Raw genomic sequence first — 23,807 nt, forward strand, 5'->3', positions numbered from 1 at the left:
GAGCTGAAATAAAAGATCCCAGACATTTTCTATAAGCACAACAAGCTTATTTCTCTCAAATTTTGTGCACAAATTTGTTTACATCCCTGGTAGTGAGGATTTCTGCTTTGCCAAGATAATCCATCCACCTGACAGGTGTGGCATATCAAGAAGCTGATTAAACAGCATGATCATTACCTAATGCAGGGCACCTTGTGCTGGGAATAATAAAAGGCCACTCTAAAATGTGCAGTTTTGTCACACAAGACAACGCCACAGATGTCTCAAGTTTTGAGGGAGCATGCAATTGACATGCTGACTGCAGGATTGTCCACCAGATCTGTTGCCAGAGAATTTTATGATTATTTCTCTACCATAAGCCGCCTCCAATGTCGTTTTAGAGAATTTGGCAGTACGTTCAACCGGACTCACAACTGCAGACCAGGTGTAACCACACCAGCCCAGGACCTCCACATCCGGCTTCTACACCTGCAGGATCGTCTGAGACCAGCCATCCGGACAGCTGAGGAAACTGAGGAGTATTTCTCTGTCATAAAGCCCTTTTGTGGGCAAAAACTCATTCTGATTGGCTGGGCCTGGCTCCCCAGTGGGTGGGCCTATGCCCTCCCAGGCCCACCCATCACTGCGCCCCTGCCCAGTCATGTGAAATCCATTGATTAGGGCCTAATCAATATATTTCAATTGACTGATTTCCTTATATGAACTGTAACTCAGTAAAATCTTTGAAATTGTTGCATGTTGCGTTTATATTTTTGTTCAGTGCCTTCAGAAAGTATTCATACCCTTTGATTTATTCCACATTTTGTTGTTACAGCCTGAATTCAAAATTGATTAAATATCTTTTTTCCACTTATCTACACACAATACCCAATAAGGACAAAGTGAAAACATGTTTTCGAAATTTTTGCAAATGTATTGAAAATGAAATCTAGAAATATGTCATTTACATAAGAATTCACACCCATGAGTCAATACATGTCAGAATCACGTTTGGCAGAGATTACAGCTGTGAGTCTTTCTGGGTAAGTCTCGAAGAGCTTTGCACACCTGGATTGTACAATATTTGCCTATTATTTGTCAAATTGGTTGTTGATCGTTGCTAGACAACCATTTTCATGTCTGGCCATAGATTTTCAAGCAGATTTAAGTCAAAACTGTAACTCAGCCACTCAGGAACATTAATTGTCTTGTTGGTAAGCAGCTCCAGTGTAGATTTGGCCCTGTGTTTTAGGTTATTGTCCTGCTGAAAGGTGAATTCATCTCCCAGTGTCTGGTGAAAAGCAGACCAGGTTTTCCTCTAGGATTCTGTTTCTTTTTTATCCTGAAAAACTCCCTAGTCTTTAATGATTTAAAGCATACCCATAACATGATGCAGCCCCCACTATGCTTGAAAATATGGAGAGTGGTACTCAGTAATGTGTTGTATTGGATCTGCCCCAAACATAACAATTTGTATTCAGGACAAAAAGTGAATTGCTTTGGCAAATTTTTAGCAGTATTGCTTTAGTGCCCTGTTGCAAACAGGATGCATGTTTTGGAATATGTATATTCTATACAGGCTTCCTTTTCACTCTGTCATTCAGGTTAGTATTGTGGAGTAACTACAATGTTGTTGATCCATCCACCTGTTTTGTCCTATCACAACCATTGTAACTGTTTTAAAGTCACCATTGGCTTCACTGTGAAATCCCTGAGTGGTTTCCTTCCTCTCTGGCAAGTGAGTTGGAAAGGATGTCTGTATCTTTGTAGTGACTGGGTGTATTGATACACCACCCAAAGTTTAATTAATAACTTCATCATGCTCAAAGGGATATTCAGCGTCTGAATATTTGCCTGTTGGACAGTGTCCCCACCATCAACCAATAGGTGCCCTTCTTTGCGAGCCATTGGAAAACCTCCCTGGTCTTTGTGGTTCAATCTGTGTTTGAAATTCACTGCTTGACTGAGGGACCTTACAGATAATTGTATGTATGGGGTACAGAGATGAGGTTGTCATTCAAAAATCATGTTAAATATCCTTGCAACTTATTTGACTTGTTAAGTGCATTCTTACTCTTAAACTTTAGGCTTGACAAAGGGTTTGAATACTTGATTCAAGACAATTCAGATTTAATTTGTAAAAAATTCTAAAAACATCATTCCACTTTGACATTATGGGGTATTGTGTGTAGGCCAGTGACCAATGCAGGCTGTAACACAACAAAATCTGTAAAAAGTGAAGGGGTGTGAATACTTTCCGAAGGCACTGTATAATGTAGTACCACAAAGATACTTAATGCCATCTGCTGGTAGTTTATAATACATACATGTGAAGTTACTTGCTACTCCAGGTGCACTAGGCTGTGATTTGACATTTCAGTAATTTGAGACACAGCCCACCCATTACTGTTCATTAACAACATAAAGTCAGACTCATATTTTGTGGTTAAAATACAAATTTATTAAGTGATATAATAATAATAATTTGGTGGGTGCTTATATTTGTCCTAATTCACACATACAAGTGTGTATTAATACGCACGTGTGTATTGGAAATGTGTCTTTTGCATATGCCACCCTGAGACACCTTCAGAGATTCGAGTCACGGCCCGGGTCTGCCATTATCAACGGCGACCCTGGACCAACTAGGGTCAAGTGCCTTGCTCAAAAGGCACAGACAGATTTTTCACCTTGTCGGCTCAGGATTCAAACAAGTTGACCTTTTGCTTACTTTCCCAACGCTCTAACTGCTAGGCTACCTGCTGCCCTGTAAAACAAAAAGGTAATATCCATGATGTACTTCACTGCATACAATGTACTCTAAAGCAAAATGTTTGATGATGCTTTTTTTATTTGGTAAGACACTTAAAGAGACATTCCTGAAAGGGAGATCAAATAGTTTTGGTTCATAGCAGATTCATCATGCCTGATATGAAAAACAAGAAACAAAATATTAAGTCTACACCAACACAAAATGTACAAGTCATGAAATCAAACAATATTTTATATATAAAACATGGCAAGCTTAATAAATATTACAAATAAACAAAAACTGGTAAAGTAAACAAATGTTAAACTATTTGGTTTGGCCAATATTTGACAAGGAGGGGGGGGGTTTAGAGAACGCATATTAAATCATCAATAAAACACAAGCTGAATGTCAGTTTGACCATGTTAATTAATGAACTATGGTGGTCAATGCTCCCGCCAAATCACTTTTCCTATTAGTGTGGACAGAAAGACATTCAAAGAAAACTGATTCACAAATAATATGCAACCCCAAACCGTTGTTCAGTCTCTTTAAGTTACTGTATTGTGTTAATGTGTTACATTAAAGAAACACAAAATATGCAATGTCTCAAAAGGGGTTCCAAGCTCATTGTTACATGGAATATAATTGTTTTTGGTGTGTAGACTGCTCTTTTACAAATCACCACATTCTCCCTTGCATTTGTTCCATGTAGGTTGTAGGTTGTGAGTGCATGCTCAAATCTTTCTACATTAGTGTAGTTATGTTTCCCAAAACAACTCCATTCCACCTAATAACCAAGGGTTCATCTTTCTGCTTCTAAACACTAAAGAACGGAAAACCATTTCATTATCTTAGTCTTTGTGGTTAAATCATACCACCACTATTGATTGACAAAAATTGCTTCAGCACAGTAGAAAATATAAAGCCCAGAATTTACTCTGTCTATTCTAATCTTAGATGCAGCAATTTTGAAAATTAATTGTTGGCTCTGAACATTTGAAAATACACAGCAGTTGATAACACAATATGTGGTTGTTACTTGTTGCTGGAACACTGTTTTTTTTATGTATACCTTTAGTTTGACATCTACTTGGTACTCAGGTCTTAACGTCGTTGGGTATGTTACTCAAAGAGGATGAACACCATGACCGAAAACATTTTGGTTCAATCAGGAGTTTAGGACAATGCATCATTCACATACAGACACACCCAGACACACACACTCACGCGCACACACACACACACACACACACACACACACACACACACACACACACACACACACAACTAATTCTAAGTGTGCATTGTGAATGTAAAGTCATCCCCTTAGTGATTAGTCTATTTAACAAAAGATACAATTGTGCAACATTTATTGTTTTCATCAAAGCAAACCAGGAGTAGAACATACACCATGCCACCCTAGTTGCTGCAATTCACCAAACACATTTTAGAGAGCCCTTTTCTTTTCTTGTAATTACTTAAAAGGTGCATTCTCCAACTTTTGCATAATTTCAGCCAGTAGTTTTGAAAGTGGTCAAAAGTGGTCCCCATTTTTTGAGTACTACGTCATCCAATTGTGTACTGTGTCATCCATCTCGTGCTATATTACACATTTTGCAATTTATATGATATCATTCGAATTTTGCAATTCGTGTGATATGTCATGAACCCAATTTGTGCAATATGTTATGAATTTGGATCCCGGAGTACATCTTTAAGAGTTAAGAGTGTTTGGGCCACCCAAGCCTTTCCTAGATCTTCTCTGGTCCATTGCAGAGAGAAACAGGCAGATCTATGCCTGGACAACCCCTCTTTCAGTCTCTTTTTAGAGGGTAGGCCGATAGGGTGTTACCCTACACCAGTAACTGTCCAGTCCACTGTCCACCCAAAGGTCCCAGCCTCAGCTCCCCTCGACGCTCTGTCCGTCCGTTACAAAGTGCAAGCAGTTAAATGTCTCTTTGCCTTTTCCCTCCCATCCCACACAATAAACTGAAACCAAATGCAACATCAAAGAATATTCTTATTGTCCGATTGCAAAACCGTGCAGCAGACACTGTCCAACAGGCAATGGAAAGGGAGAAGGCAGCTTGAGAGAGTGCATTTGTGTCACAAGGAATTCAGTCCCCTCTACGCAGACTCCATAGAGTGTGGTTCCTCTTCGTGGTCAGGTTGCCACTAGTTGGTTGGTTGTCTGCCAGCGTGGTTACACCTCCCTAGAAACAGTAAAAACACAACAGAGATTGATTACCACAAGGCCTTTGATATTGTATAGAGTAAAAGGCAGTATCCTGAAGATCATTTTTTTATTAGAACTTTGGCTGAAAGAGTTCCTCTGTGGGTTCTACTTTGGTAGTGATTGTAAATAACCATAGCTTGCATTGTATCAACTTGGCAGAATTTAATAGAACACATGGAAGCCCAAAGAGTACATCCAGGTGTATAGACATGATACCCATGTATAAAGTGAGCTGTGACTTACGATGCAGTGAGAGTAGAGTTGAGCACTAGGGTGGTGCGTATCCTATAGAGCTGGGCTAGAGTCAGCTTCTTGTGCTGATGGGTCTTCCTTCTTTTGGGCGACGACTGCTTCTCTGGGCAACCGGCTGTGAACGACTCACTGCACTTCCCCCCCTGTCCTCCAGAGGGCGCCACCACCGTCTCCCCATCTGAGCTGCTGCTGTCAGCCTGGCTACTGCTGCCTTCACAGGCCTCAGCTGCAGCCAGAGCCCTCTGGACCTGCCGGGCCTCCGCCTTCCTCAGGTTGTCACAGAGCTTACCAGAAGGCATGCTCATACTCAGGAAGTCCTCATACTCAGGCTCTGAGTCTTGGTCAGTCTGAAACAGCCCAGTAAGGTCTTGGGCTGATAGGCTCTTACTGTGGACCAGGCATTCCGCCCTCTCGCTCCTGTGTTTTGATTGGTCCTGGGCTGTAGGACTGCGTGTTTGTATCCGGGAGACAGGGGCGTTGTCGCGGAAACGCTGCAGAAGGTTGTCCTCTGAAAGGGACTTGAGGTTCAGACTCTGGAGGCAGCGGAGGCGGGCCGTAACCGGGGGGCGTCGCCGAAGCTTAAAAGACTGAACCACTGACAGCTGGGAACCAACAGAGGTTGAATCCTCCTCCTCTTCCTTCTCCACTTCCTCATCCATCAGTTTCATTACCACCTTTTCGTTCTCCATTTCCACCTCCACCCCCACCTCGTGGCCCTCTATCTCTCCCTCCTCTTCAGTCTCCTCTCCCTTGCTCTGGCCTGGTCGTGTCTGCAGGTCCAGCTCTCTCAGTAGGGACTCTGGGGAGAGGGTACCGTAGGCACTGTCCATGGACAGAGAGCGACACTGAGGCTCCAGCTCAACCTCCCCTCCCTCCATAACACCCTCCTGCTCTGGCTCAGGGTCCCGGTCGGCGAGGTTGTCCTGGGGGCTGGCAGGGTTGCAGTGCAGGGGCTCAGGCCCAGTAGGTGGGGTAACTGTGCCCGAGTCTAGGCTCTTCTCTAAGGGTCCTCCTGAGTCTGTGCTTGTGGCAGAGGGGTCTTGGTGCTCCCCTGAATCCTCTCCTATGTCCATGACTGACAGGGTCTCTGTGGAGCAATCCGAATGACTGGAAGAGAAAGAGACCAAAATGTTAGAATGATCAGAATGGTTCTAGTAATATAAACACTAACAATAAATGATGATGTTTACATGAAATAATCTTTGCACAGATCCGATCAACATGTACAGTGTCCTTATAGAAGAATGAAGCTCTACTATGTCTAAGTCGTTGTTTGGGTTTGTACCTTGGTCCCTGCTGATCTTTGTTCCTCATGCAGGGGGAGCTGGAAGTGGAGTTGCTGCTCTTGTTTTCCTCCTCCTCTTCCTCTCCGCATAGACGGCGCTGTAGGGTGACCTGCTGCCGGAGAACCTCCTCAGTCCGCATTCTCTGGAGCTGGTTCTGGACGTTGCAGATGGCGTCAACCCAGCTTCGCCCCTGGGTGGCGCTGTTGGCCTGGAAAGTGTAGGCTGCCACTGCGCTCTTGAACTCATTGAGGTAGATGAGAATGAAGGAGCCTATAGTAAAAGAGAACAGCTAATCAAAACATGTTTCTCAAGCATTTGCTTGAGCCTTTCTGCAGTGCCAGATGGTGGCTCCATTGTGACAGACATGCTTAATCAAGCACAGCTGAAGTATGTGAAAGAAAACAAATACCTTGAACCCTGGTTTAAATGTAGCTGCATGCTGTTACTCACCAGGGTCCTTGAGTTCCTTGCAGACAACATTGTGGATGAGGAGGGGCTGTCTGATCACCTTGACCTTCTCTAACCTCTTCACTGGTTTGGTGATGAGCAGCAGGTCTGTGAACAGGAAGCAGTACACCTCCATCTGAGGGAAGGATGGGGAAATACTTCCAGGTCAATTTCAGGTCACTTGTCATCATTCTAGTATGATAACTAGGCTAAATCAAATAAGTAAATATTATGAAAATAATTTGCTCCCCAATCACCCTGGTTATTGACATATTGTATCACAATGACAATGGGTAGTTCTTAGCCTGCGACGGTTATAATGAGATAAAAGCAGCTACAAAGTAGCCCAGCCAGACTCTTACCCTGCTGTCTTTGCCCTCCTTCATGCGCAGTGCCGCCTCCAGATGGAGCTGTCTGGTCTCCTCTGGTGATGTGCCTCTCATAGGAGCCATCAGGTCGAAGCGGTTAAACTCACGCAGGATCTAAGGAGAGAGACAAGAAGAAGAGGAGTTACACACCAAGCAGAAACGCGTTGCAAAATTTCAACCCGGACTAAAAATCTAATTCAATAGAGATTCTAGTCTAGCAGTAGACTTGCAGCAGTATATCCAGGAAGCCAGCCCTGAGTGTGGTGAGTGCCCACCTTCTCCAACTCCTCGCTGCTCCCCTCCACTGCTTCGTAGGAGTCGATGCGTCCAGAGATGGCGGCTAGTTTCTGCTGCTCCTCCCGCTGGCGCATCTGAGAGTCCACGCTGTTGATGAAGCCCTCCACACACGCCACCATTCCGCTGACGGCGTCGCGGGACGACGAGTCGTCAGTCTTCTTGAGGACAGCCTTCAGCAGTAGGGGGTACTTGGTGAGTCTCTGGTGGGGCTTGGCCAGCATGTCAGCCAGCTTCAGCCGGTTACACTGCTTATGAGTCTCAGCCCACTGCGCAGGGGAGAGAGAGACCAGGAGTTAGAGGTTAAAGAAAATGTGGCTAGGAACTTAAATGAACAACACTTAAAAGTGCTATTTAGAACGTAATAGTGGTATCTGATATTGGTTGACTGCGCTGTATTTGTGAGATGAGTAAATAGTATTTGGTGGGCAGTTGTTTAACTTTACACTATCAGTGTGAACAGAGCGAGATCGGGAGGACAGACGGACTGCGACCCACCGTGACGTAGATCCTGAAGAGCTCGTTGTCCCTGAGCAGTGACCTCATGTACTCCAAACTGGCCTCCTCCTCCATACAGTAACGGATGTAGGGCTTAAACCTGGAGCCAATCGTCCTGAAGCCGTGGTGGAGGTCTGTAGGGTTGAGGAGGGTCCTGGCCTGCCGGGCAATCTCCAGGGCAGGCAGCATCACCTGGTTCCACAGGGCCGTATGCAGACGCACGATGTCCTGGATGTTAGTGAAAAGTCGCGCAGGCTCCACCTCTGTCAGCAGACCACTCTCCTGCAGGTTCAACAGCCCACACAGGAACAACTGGAGGAAGAGAAGACATGGGAGAACAGGTTGCAATATGGGACATCTTATAGGAAAGTACTGCACTAGAGATAGACAACCTACAATGAGTGTACAATACATTAGGAACACCTTCCTAATATTGAGTTGCACCCCATTTTGCCCTGAGAACAGCCTCAAATTTGTCAGGGGCGTGAACTCTACAAGGTGTCGAAAACGTTCCACAGGGATGCTGGCCCATGTTGACTTCAATGCTTCCCACAGTTATGTCAAGTTGGCTGGATGTCCTTTGGGTGGTGGACCATTCTTGATACACACGGGAAACTGTTGAGCGTGAAAACCCAGCAGCGTTGCAGCCCGACACACTCAAACCGGTGCGCCTTGCCCCTACTACCATACCCCGTTCAAAAGGCACTTAACTCTTTGGTCTTGCCCATTCACCCGCTGAATGGCACAGACACACAACCCACGTCTCAAATGTCTCAAGGCTTAAAACCCCTTCTTTAACCTGTCTCCTCCCCTTCATCTATACTGATTGAAGTGGATTTAACAAGTGAGATCAATAAGGGATCCTAGTTTCCACCTGGATTCCCCTGGTCAGTCGGTCACGGAAAGAGCACGTTTTGTACACTCGCTGTATACGTGCCACTAACGGCCCTCAGAGAGCAGACCTAACCAAACTAAAATCTTAGCAGGATTCATTGAAGTAGTTCATTTGGACTTGACATAGAGGGTTATGTTGTTCTTCCAAAAATGATCTAGAGGTACACGTGTGTAAGGGAGAGAAGCAATTACTTTGTAAAGGGCACTTACGTCAGTGATGACTCGTAGTTTCTTGATGTAGGTGGCCTCAGTGTGCAGGAGCTCCCAGATAGCCTCCTGCTGGTGGAACTGGCGTCTGGTCAACATCTGGAAACACACAGAACCAAAAACACACTCATTAGGTAATGGCCTCATACACATCTATGTGAACAGACAACGACACACTCCCTTATCCACAAGTTACACATAAGAACACAATACACCCACCCCCCCCACATTCATGAGTTAACAGCCTTACACAGGTCTGAACATATAAAGAAGCAACACACACACACACACACGCACTCATAAAATAAAAGCCATAAGCCATGTCTAAGAACATACTGCATGAGACAGACTCCTGATAACAGCTTTACTGTTACATGTCTGGTCACAAACAAATGATACCATCAAGACCAAGCACTGATTTGAGTTGGAGTGTGACTGAAATCCCCACAAACCCTGATCCCCAATCACACAGCATCTTATCACACACAGACGTCGGTCTATCTTGATTGATTACCTGAGCCCACCTCTAAGGGTGTGAGTTCTGCCCGGGAAGAGAGACGGACGCGATTGATCCGGTAACGTTTATACAACTCCACATTAACCTTAATAAAACAGCTGTATAACACTGGCTGTAAACGATTTCCGCCCTATTATTGGGAAACATCGGACCGGAAGGGCGGGAGATTGTCAGACCAAAACAGGAACTGATTGTGAACAGTTTATGACTTAATATGTGAGGAACTACATGCATGCGATCAAATCATATTTTATTTGTCACGTGCGCCAAATACAACAGGTGTAGACCTTTCAGTGAAATGCTTACTTACAGGCCCTAACCAACAGTGCAATTTTTAAGTAAAAAAAATAGGTATTAGGTATTTGTATTAAGCATTTGTGGTTATGTCAGTGAATGAGTGTGTGTTTCGGTGAGTTTGTTTTGGTGCGTGTCCGTGTGTGTGTGTGTTCATGTTACCGTACCTCATGGTTGTCGAGTAGCTGTGTCCAGCTGTCCTCCAGGGTGAGGCTGGTCTCCTCCTCTTCCTCCTCCCAGGAGTCGTGATGGAAGGAGAGCTGAGGAGGAACCTTGGGAAGGCCAAACAGAGTGTACGACTGCAGCTTATTCTGGAGCTGCTCCATGCGGTCCACCTCCTGATAGAATGGGCAAAAACCCATACGTGTCATTAACCACAACTCCTGGGCAAATGAAGTATTCCTGCTTCATTCGAACGTAATTCACATGCACAGCACCTTTAGAGGAAATCACAAGGTCAATAGTAAATAAAAGGTTAAATAAAAATAAAAAAGTATTACTTTAGGAAGGGAAGAGGCAGGAACAGTGTCTTTAACTGTTTTACGATAGAGGTTATTATTCTCTTAAAGAAAACTGTAAGACAGATTGACCTCCTGCATAAGCATAACCCTCAGAGTCCACTGAGTTTTTCAATCTTAACAGCTACCCAGACTATTGTCCTGCCAGGGCAGCCTTATGTGTACATATGAAAATGAGCTCAGTGCATTGAGATCACTTGGACAATAGAGGAGCTGGGTAAGGGGGCGGGGAGTGGGGAGATGCTAACTGTGCTTTGGGGACCTGTCCCCTGAAGGGGATATAGGATTTGGTTGTTTGACCCTGGTTCACCCTTGCTTTGTGGAGAGGAGAGGGGGCAGGTCTCCGTGGTCCCCCACCCAGCCCTGCCACTGACAAGGTTAAAGATGATGGCCATTGGCCACGGTGAATAGAGATGACCTGGGAGCTGACAGGTGAGTGACAGACACGGTCTCCCTCTGACATCTGCTACTGTGCAGGATATGACCTCAGGGGAGCGCGGACAATGTACGCGTGTGTGTGTGTGCTTTGTTAGTCTTAAGAGATAAAAGTGAAGGACTATTGCCATTTCGTATTTTTGCATCTTATTTTTTTCCCATTCTTGTGTGTGGAATGTTATTATCGTAGTAGGGCCTTGAATAGACATTACTCAAACATGTTAATCCTTTGTTCTTACAGGTCACTTCCCCCACAGCTACTTCGCGTATTTGTTTAGTGGAAGGTTGCTGTGTGAGCCTATTCAGAGGCTTTGGAGAGGAGGGATGTGATCTCACTGGGAGCTGAGTGGATATGGCCTTTGAACCCCGTACCACACACACATGCTTGCGCGCACAAACACACCACCTCCCTCACTCTACTAGCTGCTAGGTTTCCCCTCTGACGGCCCGGACCAGGCCTTACCCCTCACCTTGCCAAAGGCCCCTGCTCCAGTGTTGGAGCTAAAGAAGCCAGAGAAGCGGCTGGCGGCGCGGTTCTTCCAGCTATCCGGTCCAGCCCCCACACTGGGCAGAGAGCCGCTCAGTGCGGTCAGGGAGTCCGGAGACGGGATGCTGGCGTCCCCAAGGAACTCTGTCATGTTCTTCCTGCGACGTGCCTGACCCTGCAAGAACCAGGAGAGACCCGAGTTAAAAGCGGGTTTACATGAAGTCACCATGAAGAGAGAGAGAGCGAAACAGAAAGAGAAACAAGAGACAGTAACAAGAATAGCAACTCATGCGAAAGGAGAGGAGCAAAGACGGGAAGGAAGAAGTCAAATACATGAGGAGAATAAACAGGAAACGGAGGGAATTTTTTAAGTGATGATGACATCAGCAGGAGAGCTGTTAAAGCAATCCTAACATCCTAACTGTCGTTCAGACACAAACAGGACCACAGGGAAGGAATGCCACTTCCTGAGACGGAACACTAATTACCTCACAGAGGGAAAGAGAGCAGGCCAGGGGGGGAGAAGATGCTGTTCCATAAGAACAGGCGGACGGCTGGAGTCAATCCACTGCATTGCTCCATCGCCATTGCTACCCTGTGAGCAAGCAAGCCCTCCCGCTGGCCTGCGCACCTTAAACATGCAATCTCAATCCAATTCACGAGCATCGTCCGGCTGGGAAACCAAACAAACATGGGCCTCCTCAGGCCTCAGTATCTGAGGAAACAGTTGTTTTTATGCCATCAGAGAGAGACAGTGTTTCAGTGCAGTGTAATCTGCTAGAGGGGACTAATAAGTCGCTGGGCCATTGACCTGTGTTCAGTTCATGTCACAGTAGAAAGGAACATCAATTCCATGGTATTGACTGCTGCTTTCTTATCCACTGCTCTCAAACCTCAACTATTTCCCTGTCAAGTCATTCTGGGTGGCTAACAAATAATAGGCAGAGGATAAGGTCTCCGCCTACAGTACAAGATCCATAGTGAGAATGTACACAAAAGAGGCTGGTTAGCATTGAGCAGTGGTGTGGTAAACAAACTGTCGGATGGAGAAGATATCTCTCTCTCATCTACTGTACCCATCTATAAACAACACTGTTCAAAATGTATTACCTTTCGGGATTCTTTAAAGGCTGTCATGCAGCAACCCCTTTTCGACCAATCTTCTCCTCCTATCCAAAGTAGTATAAACTGTTACTTCATATCGGAGGAAGTTTTCCTCCTCTGTTTTAGTGTCAAAGTGGGATAAGATCGAGAGGGAAAGTAACAAATGACTGAAGCATAATTTCCCATCCACTATATTTAGATTTAACTGATTCAGTGGGGCAAACAGTGTGGTCTCTCATCCAGCTCTGACCAGGGGGGGATTTCTGTGGGATCTCGGCCAAGAGGACAAGGACACAGGTGCAGGAAGTGGACCGACATAGAGAGAGACTCTGGACTCTGTGCTAGTGACAGCACCTCATTGGGCTAGACTAGAGAGGCTAAATTCCTATTAGCTTAGCGTGGTAATGCTCTGGCAACAGATACACAGACCATGGTAGGTGAGAAAAATGTGATTCTAGTTTCTAGTTTTAGCAACACGATTTTTAGATTAGTATATGATAATGAACATTTTACCAAAACTAAAAAACGACACGGTATCAGTCATTTGCAGGACATTTCTGAAATGCTGAGTTTCAATACATTACAGTACAAAACAAAGTCCTGGCACTATGCCCACCAACCCAAAGAGAAGTAGGCTAAGCCTTTTTAATTCTAACAGAGATACAGTAAGGGAAAGGCTCCCCGACGTTTCACACAATGTAAGCAGTATAATACTCACCATTGAAACCAGCGTCATGTCAAAGATAACAAAAACCATACTTCGGTTAGAGACTCATTGACTGCAGCCCATACCGGATCGGGAACCAGCTGCAGTGTTCTCTCAAGTTGAACCTCTTCGTCCTTCTCCGCATACATACGCGATACACACACACACACACGCGCGCACACACACTTGAGGTCCAGAGCCCTTAGACTAAGAGGGGAAAGCCCCAGAGAGCGACAGCTGCAACAACTAGAAGTTGTTCCCCATCAAAAAAGCACTTCTGAAGTCAAGTTATGAGCCAAGATGTCCTGCTCAAGTTGAAAGAGTCCAGGTTTTGATGTTTGATAGGAAGGACACAAGAGCCACTCTATCTCCATGAACACACCATGAGCACCACCCCAGGACTCATCTTTGAACTCTGCGTGTCTCTGTGGTAGTCCTTCAAGTACCGCTGTCCTAACGCTGAGAGGTGAAGCCCGCTGTGCTGACTGAGCCTGCTGCCTGCCTAGCATTTCACACAGCCACTGTCCTGGAGTCATAGCAACCGGGAGGATCCTGCCTGCCCCATTGTGTTGAGGAGGAAAGGAAGAGGAGGCAGGGCTACAGGAAAAGTATGAGTGTGTCGCTTATCTACATAAAGGGGGCGTGGACAGAGCAACAGCTTGCAGGGTAGACGAGAACAGACATCCTGGTGCTGCAGAAGACTTGCCAACTGTTTATCTGTCCATAGTGGCTCTTTGGCCCTTTTAGAGCCGCATCTGATGTCCAATTTCCTTTTTTTGACTGTTCGGAATCCCCCACAGAGCTCCACCACCCCGCGCCTTTCCTTTTCTCTTAAACCACTGCACTTCCTCCAAACTGACTGACAGCTTAATCATTCAAATCTGTCATGCTTTCTGATCGTAAACGAAACTGTTAGTCTACAGTATAGCTGTAGAGAAATGTATTCAGGCTGTCACTGGTATGACATGTACCAGGCATATAGAAACAGACTCACAAGGAGAGTTTTGCCTTTGGGAGAAAAGCAGATTGTCACATACAAGTTCATTTGGGAATGTCTCCAGTTGTAGGGGGGGAAAAAGAGGCATTGTGAGCTAACAAAAGCATGTATTACTGAATTGGTGAGAACTTCAGTTAGTCCTTTACCACAGTGAAATGACCACAATGTCTTGCTCTGTTGTGGTTTGAACTACTGATGGGAATTCCACGTTTTTAAATTGAGACGCATCTTTTGGCTCCGTTCACAAAAATAAAAATAAAAAAAAAGAGCCCTTCATTTGGCTCACAAACAGCTCTTCATTCAGTAGTGCTTAAAAAAGGTATGAAAAACCATGAAAAACAGCACATTTCTAATGTAAAGCCTAAAAAGGTTGACCACCATTATGTCAGCTCGTGAAACGTTGAGTTCAAATTCAATAACTATATTTTTAACATGCTGTGTGTTCAAGAATGAGACTCTCTCCTCACTACCAATTATTCCTGCAGTGAAGAACTACCATCTTCAGATAATGTTTTTATAGCTTATCTACAGATAATTGTTGTCTGGAGTAGGGCTGGCATAATTATCGTATAACCGTGTAACCGACGGTTACGGATGAAGCCTGTCATTCTTATTTTTTACCATCATGACCAGGGCTAAAATGAACACCCGCCACCTGCCAAACGCAGGTAGATTCTGGCATTGGTGGGTAAGATGTCTATTTCACCAGCCACGTTGGCGTGTGGTCAGGTCTCCACAGTGTGAGCATTTCACTCGCATTTGTGAATAAAAAAAGTCAAGTATGATTACATTTATAGTAAAATAAATGCTGCAGTAGCTGTTTTCAAAGTGTTTCTGCCGTTTTGTTTCATAGCTGGTAAATTCAAAATCGCACAAAGTCAAAGAACTATGAATACTATATAGCCTATTCCACTTCGGTCTACAACACCGCCAAGCTGTGCGCACGTGAAGAGCTGAGTGAAATATTCCGTTTTAGAAGCTCTGCACACAGGCATAGAATTTGGTCTGATATATCTAAAATGAAAGTCTGAAGTGAGACTTTGTCCTTGTGTTTCTTGGCTATTTACATTGTTTTGTTCACAAGCTAGGTTGTTTTTCTATGCATGAGTTTCAACTTCTAGGGAAGGGAAGACAAGCTGCTACTAGTCAGACTCAATCTCAAAAAGGCACAAACATGACTCAAATCGCGCTACCACGGTAACCTTCCGCCCTTAAAGGGCAGGAAAACATTTTTGTATCTGATATCTGATATTTTGGTTAAAAGACAAACTAAATGAAACATACCACATTACCTCTTACTAGGAATACATGTATTGTTTTAGAAACAAAGTATGCTCATCCGTTTTTTTGTTTGTTGGTGTAAATGAGGCAAAGCCAAATATATTTGGCCTGGTAAAAAAATCTGAGTGGCTGATATATTTTAAAATCTACCTGCCACAGTGGCTGGTGAACCAAAAAGTGAATTTTATGCCCTGGTCATAGCTGTTAAAAATGAAATGTTTTTTTTGTGTGGAACGAAGAGCTGACTGAAGTCCGGATGGCCGGGCATTTGTATGTTGAGTCCGTTTCTGCTCTAACACAGAGTCTACAACTACTGATGTGGGCGGCAACGTGGACTCTACACTGTGACGAAGGGGCAGCAGGTAGCATAGCGGTTAAGAGTTTTGGGCTAGTAACCGAAAGGTCGCTGGTTCAAATCCCTGAGCCGACTAGGTGACAAATCTGTCGATATGCCCTTGAGCAAGGCACTTAACCCTAATTACCCCTGTAAGTTGCTCTGGATAAGAGTGTCTGCTAAATGATGTAAATGTAATTAAACTTTGTTGCTCCTTGCTAAAACAAGCAAGGTGTTGTAGCAAAGGAGTCTTCGGTTGCCTAGGCAATGCCCACATCCTTGCAGCAGCAGTCAAAAGCGTACGGTCGTAACGATAACCGCGGTCATTTGGCTGACCAATGACTGTCGTCCAAAATTCCATGACCGTCACAGCCCTAGTCTGGAGCTCAAAAAGTAGTAATAGCAGTATTCAAATCAGGGATCCAAATGATCGGCTCTTTCACAGATAAGATTCGATTCCCGACATTCACCGAAAATAGAGCTGTTCGTTCATGAACGACTCATCGCTAGTTTGAATCAAAGTTCCCAACCCAATAGGTTGATGTTTTCCTCAATCAACTGTGTTTTGGTTTGCACGTCTAGACAACTTTCCACAACGCTTTCCTGGTAGACTGGAACAAGGAAACAAATGCCCAGTACTGACCTGAAGGGGAAAATCCCTTGTAGTGCCTGTTTCAACAAATAAAAAGTGTGCCTACTTATTCTACACAGATAGGACTAAGAAAATACTTTCTCATAACTTGACAGATCAACTACAAGCCATCACATTCAGGTCATCTCTAATCAACTGGAGTAGCTGTCTTTCTTTTAGCATTTATCTCCTGTGTTTCTCACCGTAGGCTACTTGAATGAACCATTTGTAATGGTAGTCTACTTACAAAAACAGCAGATATTACAGAGCACGTCTAGTCAAAAGAACAGCAGTCAACACCTGACTAAACAGCCCCCCATCTTACCTATGGTGTTTATTGTCTATCTAACCAGCCCTCTCTAAACGATGGTGTTTACATGAGTTTCACCTGACCTCTGTGTAGACCTTTTGGTCACCCTCCATTAATAACAGAGAGGACCCTGACCTACAACACTACTGACAGGTCTGGGAACTAGGATTGGTGGCCCTCAGCAGTCCGCAGTCACGGTCAGCTCCAAGCTGGTTAATGATATCAAGTCTTGTGTCGAGTCAGCTCCTTATCTTATCTCTGCCGTTTGTGGTCTTAACCATGGTTTGGATGGGAAAAATATTTTAGGTGCCAAAACCCCTGAGGGGCCTTGGTGGAGGATTGTATTGAAAGTAGCTACACAGTCATGCAGTAGCCCCTCCCCCCCCCCACGCTACTGGCCTTTCAGCGATAAGAGGCCCCTTGATCAGGCAGGCTGATTAACATATAGAAAACAGTGTGATAACTTTCCTGGCCACATGGACACAAACTCACACACATTCAAATACATGAAAAAAGGCAAACACGTATTTGCACACACATGACCATAGCCAGTGCCATGGTGGATACAAAGAACCATTGACATAAAAAGGGGAAGAGATGAATCATCCATCACCTGGTAAACCAGATATCACTGATAATACAGGCCAATGGTCAGAATGGAATTCTAAATGTGTCACTACAAGAGGCCCACCAGCATCTCACACACACACTACCCTGCTGGGGTTTTCCCATCATGCTCATGGCCAAGAGATCAATAAATCAGATACAATCGCCCCCTTGGCTAAGGTTACAGATTGAGAATTCTGCTCATGCAGTTACTCTGTAAAGTTGTGTCAAATAAAAAAACTACAGCAATCATTGCCGAAGCATTATATTTAAGCTGGCATACATTACACTGGCATCTTGTCTAATATCAACTTAAATACTACAAGCACAGAGGTACAGAGACCCAGTGGGTGGGTCTGTCTGTCTGTCTGACCTGACATTGTGTTGGCGTTGGGCTCTGGAGAGGGGCTGATTCAGGCAGACCTTCAGGAATACCATCCACATGCAGCAGGTCCCAGCTATACCAGGACGAGAGGCGATAAAAACGCACCATTCTCAATCCTCACTTACTGTAGATGCAAACCAAGTCCAACAAAAGTCACCATTTAGGAAGATCTGGAATCCAAAAAAAGTCTCTACGAGATCCAAAAAACATGACAGCTCAACAAAAAAAAGAGGAAGAATCCAACCAAAATCCACAGAGAGAGAGAGTCCAAAGCACAGTGAAGTGCTGAGGTGGAGGAGGGTTATAGCTACTTCCTCTGTCGGTCACCAGAGCAGTAGTTCCCGGAATCTCTCTGTCTCCTGGAAGGTCAACCATCACACTGAGATCATAGAAATGCTGTGTGTTCCTCCCTTCTCTCGTCAAGCCTCAACACACTCTACTATCCAAGTCTCACACATTCGCACACGGTTCGTGCTCCTGCAGCAGTTCAACTGGCTCCTAGCCCCTCCCAGTCATAACGGAGCTCCCAGCCCTGATAGGCCGTAAACAGCAGACATCAGTCCCCACCTGGCTCAGCATACTCAACAAACACAGTAGGCCCACTTTACACATAACACCACACTTAGTACACAGGAATATCCCCATTCGTGCTGGATAAACAAACCTTCTATAAGAAATGCATATGCCAGGTAGGGATAGTTAGATAAACAACTTGGGTTTCAATTGAAGACACGGTTCAGCATTGCACTATTTAAAGACACTGCTTTACAGAACTTGGTTGAATCATCAACGTGGACCACATCTACACTAGAGCATGTATACTTCAGCATCTAATATCCAAGAGCAATGAAATACCAAGCAAAATCCAGCATTTTCACAGTGGAGCTGTCGATTAAAGTATAAGAACAAAAACATGAAAAGTTACTCATATGTCAATTAGTTTCTTCTTAGTTAAGCGGAGACGTGTGAATTGGGTGGCCGGTAGCCTAGCGGTTAAGAGCGTTTGACCAGTAACCGAACGGTGGCTGGTTCGAATCACCGAGTCGACTCGGTGAAAAATCTGTCAAATGTGCCCTTGAGAAAGGTGCTTTACCCTAATTGCTCTTGTACGTCACTCGGGATAAAAGCGTCTGCTAAATGGCAAAAATGTAAATGAATGGTTATTCATTTCACTGAACAGGAGTGGAAGTGCTCTCGGAGATCGTCAAACGCGACTCCTCCCCGTTGTTATTCAAACCACTCTGGCGCTGATTGTCCTCGTTGTGTATTTCACACAGAGGTTTGATGGCCTGAAAATGAGGGAGCTGTTCATTTTGTTAGCCTATTCTGAGCAGAACAATCACTACTGTAGTCTAGGGGGAAAGACATGCATGTGAGCACTGTGCTTAGTGGGGAAAATGACACTGAGGTCAAGGAGAAATAAATAAGGACAACTGTTTTTCCCCGTAACCTTCTTCCTGCTACCATCAGAGGACTTTCATCAATACACAGGACACTGAAGTCCTACAGTTTTTAAAGTCAGTTAATAATACATTATAATATAAACCAAACATGCATGTCTGAATTATGATTATTAACTTCAATATTGTCTACGTGTGCAAGTATCATTAAGTGTGTGTGTGTGCATGTGTTTAGGGTCTCTGATGAGGGTGTACAGTGGAATGCTCGCGAGTCACATCTATGTTACTTCCTCTAAAAGATGAGGGCTGCCTGCATTATGGTTCCTTGAACCCTCCGAGCTATTCAACTCCTGTAATATCAAATCAATCATATTTATTTTTAAAGACCTTTTTACATCAGCCGAATGTCACAAAGTGCTATACAGAAACCCAGCCTAAAACCCCAAACAGCAAGTTATGCAGATTTACATGGTGGCTAGGAAAAACTCCCTAGAAAGGCAGGAACCTAGGAAGAAACCTAGAGAGGAAAACAGGCTCTGATGGGTAACCAGTCCTCTTCTGTCTGTGCCGGGTTGAGATTTATAACAGAACATGGCCAAGATGTTCAAACATTCATAGATGACCAGCAGGGTAAAATAATAATAATAATCACAGTGGTTGTAGAGGGGGCAACAGGTCAGCACCTCAGGAGTAAATGTCAGTTGGCTTTTCATAGCAGAGCATTCAGAGTTAGAGACAGCAGGTGTGGTAGAGAGAGAGAGAGAGAGCGAGAGCGAGTCGAAAACAGCAGGTCCGGGACAAGGTAGCACATCCGGTGAATAGGTCAGGGTTCCATAGCCGCAGGCAGAACGGTTCATATATTTATCCACATCCCCCAGTCTAACTACCTTTCCATTACACAAGACTCTTCCCTCTCCCTCTGGCCACTCCAGTTCCAGACACCTTCAGACATCTCTAGGGCAGACCATCATTTCACCTTCTACTATAAACCTTGGGTGGAACACAAGCCCTGGTTGACTTTGTGTGTGTGTGTGTGGTTTGTGTGTGTGTGTGTGTGTTTGTTTGTTTGTTTGTTTGTGTGTGTGTGTGTGTGTAGAGTTTCTACTGGTTATATCATTACGGGCCCATGTCAGCATCTAATTTACAGAGTGACTGACTGATTAGAACAGGGGGGGGGGGGGTCATCTGAAATTCTGTTAGGTAAGGGAGTCCTCTCACCTTACACTATAGACAAGGATGGATGGACATCTGGGAGGATGTGGAGACACTGCCATGACTCTTCCATCTAAATCATATTTCCTTCTGTGCTCTATTGTACTGGACCTATTTTTCTCAAATCAGGAATTTGCGCACCATTACATTCCACAACAGTCATTGGTAGATGGCTTTTCATTCACATTTTCATTCATCCAATACAATACTTTTATGGGATACGACATACTGAAAGGAATCACCTGGTGGAAGAGAATATAAAAGTCTATTTTACCCAAGGTCAGATGAGTTCACAGTGACAAGGCTTTGTAATGAGTCTGTATATCTGTCAAACGCCGTTTCATTCTGAGCAGGTGAACCATATCTTCTGTACTGTTAACCGGCCTTGGCAATGTTGTATTATTATCTACGGCAACCAAACGGTGCGAATTAGATAAAGGCCTTAAAGAAAGTCCAAAGATCACTGCTATAGATGTGATCTAGCTAGGGAATGTAAACCAAATGACACCAAGCATCCACCTCATTCTGTTTGAAGTGCTTATTGTAAACCAGGCGACTGGGGCCACCAGCAGCTTAGACAATCAATAAATGGTACTATTCAAAAGTTACATCAGGCTTAAACAGCGACTAGCATTTCCCAAAGCCTGTACAAAATTAAACTCCAACTCTTGGGACACAATTATGCTAGTAGTAATTTCACCTTTGGTCAAACTTTTATAAAACACATTTTTTACTTTAGCCTGTGTCTAATACCTTAATCTCTTGGCAGGTAGCAGACACAGTCCTGCCAGTCTACCACCATTTGTGCCATGGGTTTTTCCAGGTGCCAGTAATCTTTGGTCAGTACGTCTGGAGCCAGGAATCCTCTACCTCGGAGCTAGCTAGGTAGGTAGGCAGACGGTTAGTGCTAAGCTCTGGCTGGGCATGGGGATTGCATTGGGACTGTGTGAGCATTGCACAGAATTTGGTGGGAGGTTGAGTATCTAGTATCTACGTGCCATCACACGATAATGAGCAATACACAGCCCTGCCCATCCCAGGCCTTTGCCTTCTCTGGTCAGGTGAGAGACATCAACGGTGGTAATTGGGGAGGTGTAAATGGCTGAACAGGCGTAATGTGTATTCGTGATTAAGGTCAATGTGAAAACAGAAACCGATGGGTTGGGTCAGAGCCAGAACACACGTGGGCAAAGCAACGTTTTGTACGTTCGTCATTGGCTTTGATACTCTGATTGGTTAGAGACGATTCAAACGCTGATGACTTTGTTTTGTCACCACAAACGCGTTTCAACGCTGGCAGATTCAGACTGAAGTATGTGGCGAACGATAGAGCAGCGGAAGAATTCGGCGTGAGTCGTCAGGCAAATCATAGGCTGCCAGTACCTCTAACTTTCCAAACTCTATGGCACACATAATATTACAAACTTGTAATATCCCTTTCATGCACAACGGACGCTCCTTTAAGAGAAGCAGAATTTGTCTGGTCTATTTGAAGCCTGCCTGGCTCAATTCATTGTTATGCCAAGCTGTATCCTGTCGCTAGATAAATATTTAAACTACCTGGAGCAAAGTCTTCTGTACGGTAGAGCAGCCAGCCAGGCAGGCTTGGAATAGTCAGTGTGTAATTTAATGGGCTGAAGTCAACACCCATAAGGTTCGGCATGTTCCATTTTTCCTCAGTCTCTACCAGACCCTGTGCTGTGCTGGAATACTATATTAAGCAATGCATGGCACAGTGTTGAGCTCCTATCCTACAGGATGAAAAGTGTGTAGCCTTTCTCTACTCTCTATCTCCCTCTTGAGGACACGGAGAGAATTACATTGTTATAGTATCAAGAGCTGTCGGTTTGAGATGATACAACAATTCATCACATGTACAGAAAACGGTCGCACCAGGCAACATTTCTTAGCATATGGATTTTTAGCAGCCAAGAAGAGCCAATGAATTTTACTGAAGGGGACTTGTCAAGCATTAACCGTTGACTGAATGAGACACTTCTAACTAAACAAAGACAGGAGTGGAGAGGAAGAGTATGACCAAGTTTCTGACTAATCAGACAAGCCCATGTTTGATGTCCGAGCGAGGCTGGTGACTTACCCATCCACAGACAGACAGACGGACACCAAAGCCCTGTTACATTACAGCACCCTCAGCTTGATCCCCACCGCTACCCGCTTCCTAGCCCAGGGCCACGGCCGCAATGACATCACGTCCATGTTTTCAGTGCACGCAACGCTAGCTCGTCTCACCTGCGTGTGAGTGTTGAGTGGGTCTAGACTTGTCTGAAGGGTGCTTCACCGTTCACACCCATGGACTTGTTTTTCACTCTGTAACCGCAGAAGGCTAGTCCACACAAGCTTCAAAGCAACGTGCAAGAGCATAGCACCAACTACAGACATTATACTGAGGGAAGGTTGGCCCGGTTCATTTAAGCCTCTCTCTTTGTCCGGTGTCAAATCAGTCAGTAGGTTCACGCGATACACAGCTATGGAAAGCGTGCCTGTGTTTAGCACAGAGTGCCAGTTCACCCCTTGTCCAACAGAGCAGCCAGCCACCCTTTCTCAGCGCCTCTTCTCCGGGCCAAAGTGAACACTTCTTGGTCCTTCCTGTCAGTCGGAGGAAGCGGCCAGAGGCAGCGCCTCTTCCTGCGTGAGGTCACCAGCCTAACAGCAGGCTCAGAGGGCTGCGGTGGAGGCTGGCACAGCCCAGGCTAGTAGGAAACAGTGTAGGCTGGCACTGTACTGAGGTTATGAGGAAATCGATAAGCAGGGTTTAAGCGTTCAGATGGGAGGAAAGATAGAGGTAAATGGAGGATGAGGTAATGGTAATGACTGGCTTATTATCACTACATAGAGAGATCCACTACATGAAGAAAAGGCATCACAGGATGAAGGGTGAGATTATGGAAAGTGGGAGGAAGTCACAACAAAAGTTTCACGAGGTTTTAGAGATGAGTGGGTAGTGGCGGTGTATAAGTCAGACAGGATTTACAGTTTAAGTGTGCTTACAAGTGTCTGTATGAATGTATTTAGCGATTGCATGAATGTGTTTGTGTAAGTGTGTGTTTAATGTGTGTGTGTGTGTGTGTGTGAGAGAGAGAAGGAGATTTGGTGTAGCGTGTGAATGAGTGAGAACATACGGTAGAGGCTGCACTGACCAGCAGATCGACGTTGCTCTCCTTGCGTCCAAGGGATCCGTGCTCCACCCTCTCACTACAGAGAGGGAGGATGTAGGGACTCTGCTCCCCCAACGAGGGCTTCATGTTGGGGAGACTGAGCGACCGCAGGTCTTTCACCCCCTGCTCCACCTTCAGCTCATCACCTGGCCGCGCTGAGGAGGAACCAACAATGGAGGGTTAGCTTCCTGAGTTTTAAAA

The 23,807-nt window shown here is 44.9% G+C and overlaps 1 protein-coding gene across 9 annotated transcripts in view; it reads right to left on the reverse strand.

Annotated features, from left to right (window-relative positions):
• Nucleotides 1-2,810: 2,810 nt before the first annotated feature.
• The window catches only part of plekhg5b (pleckstrin homology domain containing, family G (with RhoGef domain) member 5b), a 79,287-nt gene continuing 58,290 nt past the window's right edge, over nucleotides 2,811-23,807 (reverse strand). For 5 of the 9 annotated variants that reach the window (XM_029722722.1, XM_029722717.1, XM_029722724.1 and 2 more), the window contains 11 exons: nucleotides 23,571-23,761; nucleotides 11,448-11,639; nucleotides 10,192-10,362; nucleotides 9,217-9,312; nucleotides 8,113-8,424; nucleotides 7,596-7,883; nucleotides 7,315-7,434; nucleotides 6,956-7,088; nucleotides 6,505-6,775; nucleotides 5,211-6,326; nucleotides 2,811-4,944 (listed from right to left, as the gene is read on the reverse strand). In XM_029722722.1, the coding sequence (XP_029578582.1) occupies nucleotides 4,935-4,944; nucleotides 5,211-6,326; nucleotides 6,505-6,775; nucleotides 6,956-7,088; nucleotides 7,315-7,434; nucleotides 7,596-7,883; nucleotides 8,113-8,424; nucleotides 9,217-9,312; nucleotides 10,192-10,362; nucleotides 11,448-11,639; nucleotides 23,571-23,761 (2,900 nt within the window). In that variant the 3' untranslated portion in view covers nucleotides 2,811-4,934. Of the gene's footprint in view, nucleotides 4,945-5,206; nucleotides 6,327-6,504; nucleotides 6,776-6,955; nucleotides 7,089-7,314; nucleotides 7,435-7,595; nucleotides 7,884-8,112; nucleotides 8,425-9,216; nucleotides 9,313-10,191; nucleotides 10,363-11,447; nucleotides 11,640-23,570; nucleotides 23,762-23,807 lie in introns of those variants that run through there. The other 4 variants (XM_029722718.1, XM_029722721.1, XM_029722720.1 and 1 more) reach the window with 4 other exon arrangements.

The sequence above is a fragment of the Salmo trutta genome, chromosome 30 (genome assembly GCF_901001165.1).
Source record: "Salmo trutta chromosome 30, fSalTru1.1, whole genome shotgun sequence".
In the NCBI taxonomy this organism is placed as follows: domain Eukaryota; kingdom Metazoa; phylum Chordata; class Actinopteri; order Salmoniformes; family Salmonidae; genus Salmo; species Salmo trutta.